The 5,000-nt window shown below is 41.0% G+C and overlaps 1 protein-coding gene across 1 annotated transcript in view; it reads right to left on the bottom strand.

The window, feature by feature from the left end:
* Window positions 1-3,336: 3,336 nt before the first annotated feature.
* The window catches only part of LOC137980799 (uncharacterized), a 5,397-nt gene continuing 3,733 nt past the window's right edge, over window positions 3,337-5,000 (bottom strand). The window contains exon 1 of the mRNA XM_068828220.1: window positions 3,337-5,000. This exon is cut by the window's right edge and continues 3,733 nt beyond it. Coding sequence (XP_068684321.1) covers window positions 3,337-5,000 — 1,664 coding nt within the window.

The raw sequence follows: 5,000 nt of genomic DNA, 5'->3' as shown, positions 1-5,000 counted from the left end.
TTCTTTCACGGGTGGGATGGGAAAGCCTAAACCCCTTCGTAGCCTTAAACCTAAGGATCGACTAATGATTCACAGGTAAACACCAACTTAGGCATCAGCTAATCAGAGGGATCAAGTTAATGATGCAGGCTTATTTATATAGACCGTAGAATGAAGAAATGAAACCCATCCCGTTAATCAACTGATTAATTATAGCGAATGAAAAACATGAAGAATTGCCCTGAGCGGGATTTGAACCCACGTCCCCCTGAATATATATATATATATATATATATATATATGTATATCCATAGTCAAGTCAAAAAGTCGCTATCATTGTGAAAAAGAAATGTCTTAAGTTCTTTCTTGAAAATTTCAACAGAAGCTGCCTGTTTCATATAGGAGGGTAGTTGGTTCCAGTGCTTAGGTGCACACAAAGAGAAAGCACGTCCACCATAGTAGTTTGTTCTGATTCTAGGGACACAGAGGAGATGTCTAGTTGGCACATAGAGGTCTAATAAGTCCCTTAAATAGTCTGGAGCAAGCCCTTTCAACGATTTGTACGTCAATAAGAGTATCTTGTAGATTACTGTCTTCTTGATTGGAAGACAGTGAAGTTTCCTCAATACTGGTGTGATATGTTCTTGCCTCTTGGTTCATGTAACCAATCTTGCTGCGGAGTTTTGAATTCGCTGAATCTTGGAGATTTCTTTATCTGAAAGCCCGTATAACAAGCTGTTAAACTGGTCGAGTTTAGATGTAATCAGGGCATGGGTGAGTTTTTCCGTGGTTGCATTGTCAAGATATCTTCTAGCTTGCCCAACACGTCTCAGAGAGAAAGATGCAGATTTGCAGAGTTGGTTGACATGTGCATTCATGTCAAGATGACAGTCTAGTGTTACACCAAGATCATAGACTGAAGACGCAAGCACTAGGTTTGATTTACCAATGGTGATCTCAGAAAGAAGGTTGTGTTGTTGAAATCGAGAGGACAACTGTATGACATCCATCTTCGATTCGTTGCATACTAACTCATTATCTGCCAACCATTCAAGGATAGCCTCAATGCATTTCTGAAGATTAGAAATGCTACTCTGTAAAAGAGATTTTTCAATCGATACATAAAGCTGTGTATCATCAGCATGGACAGCATAGTTGAGGCCATAGCTTTTAAGAGTGGCTGCCTGTAAAAATCAGACAAATTCTTAATTTCGCGGCAAGGGTCGAAAATTCGATTTGGCTCATATTTTCATGGTAGATAGGCTAGGGCATGACAATAACTACTGGACAGTTTTTTCGGCAAAATATCCTTTTATTTGAGAGAAATATGCAAATTACCAAATTCCGTTAAAATCGCCATGTCACGCACTATTTCATTAAACAACTTTGAGAGTCTGGCATGCAAAACGACATTATTCGTCCGTCTTTAGAACACTCAAATATTTTTGTGCAATGTTTAAATGTGTGCTTGGTCGATTTTAGTGAATGTTGTGCTGTCGTTTTGGGTGGAAAATGATTAAATTTCGAAGACATGTATTTCATTCACTTAAAAGTACTTCGTAAATATAGTTAATTTTCATCATGTGCGAAACCTTCAAATGGACTAACCTTCTGCTGGTTGAATCGTAGAAGAATGGTCTACAGATTCCTGTAAAAATTTCTTTGGGCAAATGATTGTGAGCGATGCGAGAGCTTTTCAAAGTACGTTAAAAATGCAAATATTTGCCCTTCCGTCGTCAAATATCAATTGACTGGTTACCCATACATTTTAGCATGCGCCACATGACTTGACCCATATTAAGTTGAAATAGACACAGAGATGATAATTTCGAAATGTTCTAACCTTATTTGCTGCATAAGGCAGATCCAAAAGCCGATTTAACGTGTTTTTCCCGCCATTCGGCACATATAAAGCAGTACAGTTTCCTTCTGTTTACACAATGTCTGATCTACATCGCCAACTGTCATCGTATTTAATGGTCAAATACCATATTTCGGCGCATCTGATCGCCACTGCATCTAACTCAGCAACGGCTGAGTCATTTGTGGATAGTTGCTTACCTCGCACAGCGCCAAAATACTACCACATCTGAACGATTGCTGCTTGACCTTGAATAGTTTGCAGCAGTTTGTCATTTGTTTGTCACGCAATGCTGTCATCCCAGCCTAGAGGGTAGGGGTAGGGCAATTTCTATCCTGATATATACGTAACCATTTTGAGCACAAAATCTTGTTGAGTGGGAAGAGAGTAAATAAAAGAATATAAAGAATGACTATTTTCCCTTTGTCTTCTGAGTTGTCTCCTGTTGTCATCTCTTACGCGACCCGCTACCTACATTGCGTAACACTTTCGGCTTAAACTCGTTCCTAGGTCTTTCCGCGCTGTGCAAAAGCAGCTTCCACAAAACCAAACAGTGTAAACACAAAAAGAAGTCGTTAGTCTTTTTTTCAACTTCGCAGAATTTGTTTTCGAATACTCTCGCGACAGTCGGAGACTTTTGTGCGTCTTTTGCAAATTTTTTTTTTTACTCAAATAGGCCACGTTCGATATATCAATATTCTTACTTGCTCTGAGGCTTTAGGGATAATTATTTTGTAACTTTTTAAAGTTCTTTTGTCTCTAAATTCCCGAAAGAGACTGGATACAAAGAAGACGACACCAAATATGGATGTTTGTCCTGAAAGCCTTGGGGCCATGTCAGAATATTGACGTGGCATATTGCTTTTCGCAACATACCGGTAATCATACCGTTACCCAACCCCGGTACCAAACGCATCATCTTGCGCGCGCTCGACAACAGACATTTTTTTAAAACTGACAAATCTTCACAAGCCTCTACCCAATTTGCAGTTTTTCTTACGCGTTCGAAGTCACCCGATCTCCGCACGGAAACAAAATGTCACAAATTAATGCCTGATGCGTTTTGTGAGATTCCGCCATAACAATTCAGAGCTGATGAAGGAAGCCTAGTACCTAGGTGCACTGCTGGATAAAGAAGGCGTTGTTATGAATCTTTATGGTATATTTAATTCATTTCCTGGTGAATAATCTCTTTACAATTTTCCATACGAATTACCACTTCACTCGACGGTTTCAGGCCTTAAGCACGGTTGAAATCTAAAACTCAATACTCAACTTGACACTCGAAGCGATCCGACGATCGATCAACACTCAAACTATAAGTCCTTCTACACGTGACTTTCTTCCCGCCACACGTAATGTATGCTTATTTATGTCAAATCTATTTTTAACACACTCCCCTCCTTGATTGACAAGGGTCAATCAACAACTGAAGTTCGTAGCGACAGAAACAGAAAAAAAAAAAAGAAGGTTCATCATTGTTTATTTTCCAATCCTTAATGTTCAGCTACGTGTTCTTGTTCAGCGTTTCCCACAAAGGTAATTGGAAAATCAGTGTTCCCTTTCTGGCGTTCATGTACTCCTAATCCAGTTTCTACAGGAAACAACTTCTTTAAGGGTCTTGTCACGTCGATTACTCGATCTCCACTTCGAGTTCTCACCACTGCTGCTCGGTGAAATCCATCTCGTCCTGTAATGAGGGCTTTGACCACTCCCATATTCCACAATAGTCTCGGCGTCCTGTCCTTGTGAATGCAAACAACGTCTCCTACATTGACAGTTGGTTGCCTGTTTTTCAGTTGGCAATTATGATGGACACGTAACTCTGTCAAGTACTCCTTCTGCCAACGTCTCCAAAACTGCGACAGAACAGTTGTCAGATACTTCGCACGTCTTGACAATTCACTTCTGGTCTGAGGCGCTTCCGAGGGAGTTTTCTCTTCTTTACTCAACAGGCGACGACCAATAACCAATTGTGACGGCGTCAACGGACTTCGTAATTCATCATCCACGTACGTGAGAGGTCGTGAATTCAGTATTCCCTCTATTTCCACAACAACAGAGAGCAATTCTTCATAGCTGACTCTCGCGGTTCCTAAGGTTTTCTTGAGACAGCGTTTAGTTGATCTAACGAGGCGTTCAAAAAATCCTCCCCACCAAGGAGCTAACGCGACATTAATTTTCCATTCTATGCGGTGGTCTGCTAGCAACTTCTTCAGCTCTTCACTCTTGAAAGTGGATCCATTATCTGACACTACAAGATTTGGAACACCTCGTCTGGCAATGAACCTTTTAAAACTTCTCACGAAAGCTTCGGTTGTCAACCTCGGGACGACGTCGAGATGAACTGCACGACTGGAGGCACATGTGTATAACACGATGTATGCCTTGTTCATATCATCACTCTTATGATAAATGTCCTTGACATAAACAGGGCCCGCAAAGTGAACTCCTATACTTGTAAATGCAAATTCGTCGGACAATCTGAACCCTGGAAGTTGAGAGGTAGGTGGCGTTCCATATGGACGACCTTCAAGTTTCTTGCACAGTACACACTTGTTGATCATACTCTTCACCTTTTGTCTGCCCTTTACAATCCAATACCGTGACCTAACTTGAACCAAGGTCTCTACCACTCCATTGTGCATCACTTGATCATGGCACTTGAGAATCACCAACTTAGTGAAATATTGACTTCTCGGCAACAGTATCGGAAATCGTGTATCGTACGGTAGGGAAGACATGCCAATTCTTCCTCGACATCGTAGTATCCCTTCTTCGTCTCGATAAAGTCCTAATGATGACTTCATCTGTGGATACTTGTCGCTTTTTGAGATCTCTTGCTGAACGTGCCTAATCCACAACATCTCCGCTTGTCTGTATAATTTCGTAAAATCTTCCTCCGTTCCTTCTCGGGACCTCGTCTTCTTCAATTTCTCAATAAACAACACAACCAACACAGTCACTCTTAGAAGCTTGGTCAAAGAACTAAAGTTCTCAAGATTGATTAAGTTAGCTAGACTCGGTTCTTCTTCCTTTCCTTGAACGCACGTGGTGACTAAGCTGGAAACAGCTGGTTTAAACGATTTCAGTTCGCTTACATCTTCTCTGACTCGTACAACTGTCGGCTGAACTGGCCACTGTTCACTACTCTTAGACA

Source organism: Montipora foliosa, chromosome 12, assembly GCF_036669935.1.
Source record: "Montipora foliosa isolate CH-2021 chromosome 12, ASM3666993v2, whole genome shotgun sequence".
Taxonomy (NCBI): Eukaryota; Metazoa; Cnidaria; class Anthozoa; order Scleractinia; family Acroporidae; genus Montipora; species Montipora foliosa.
This window is presented reverse-complemented; position numbering and strand designations above follow the sequence as displayed.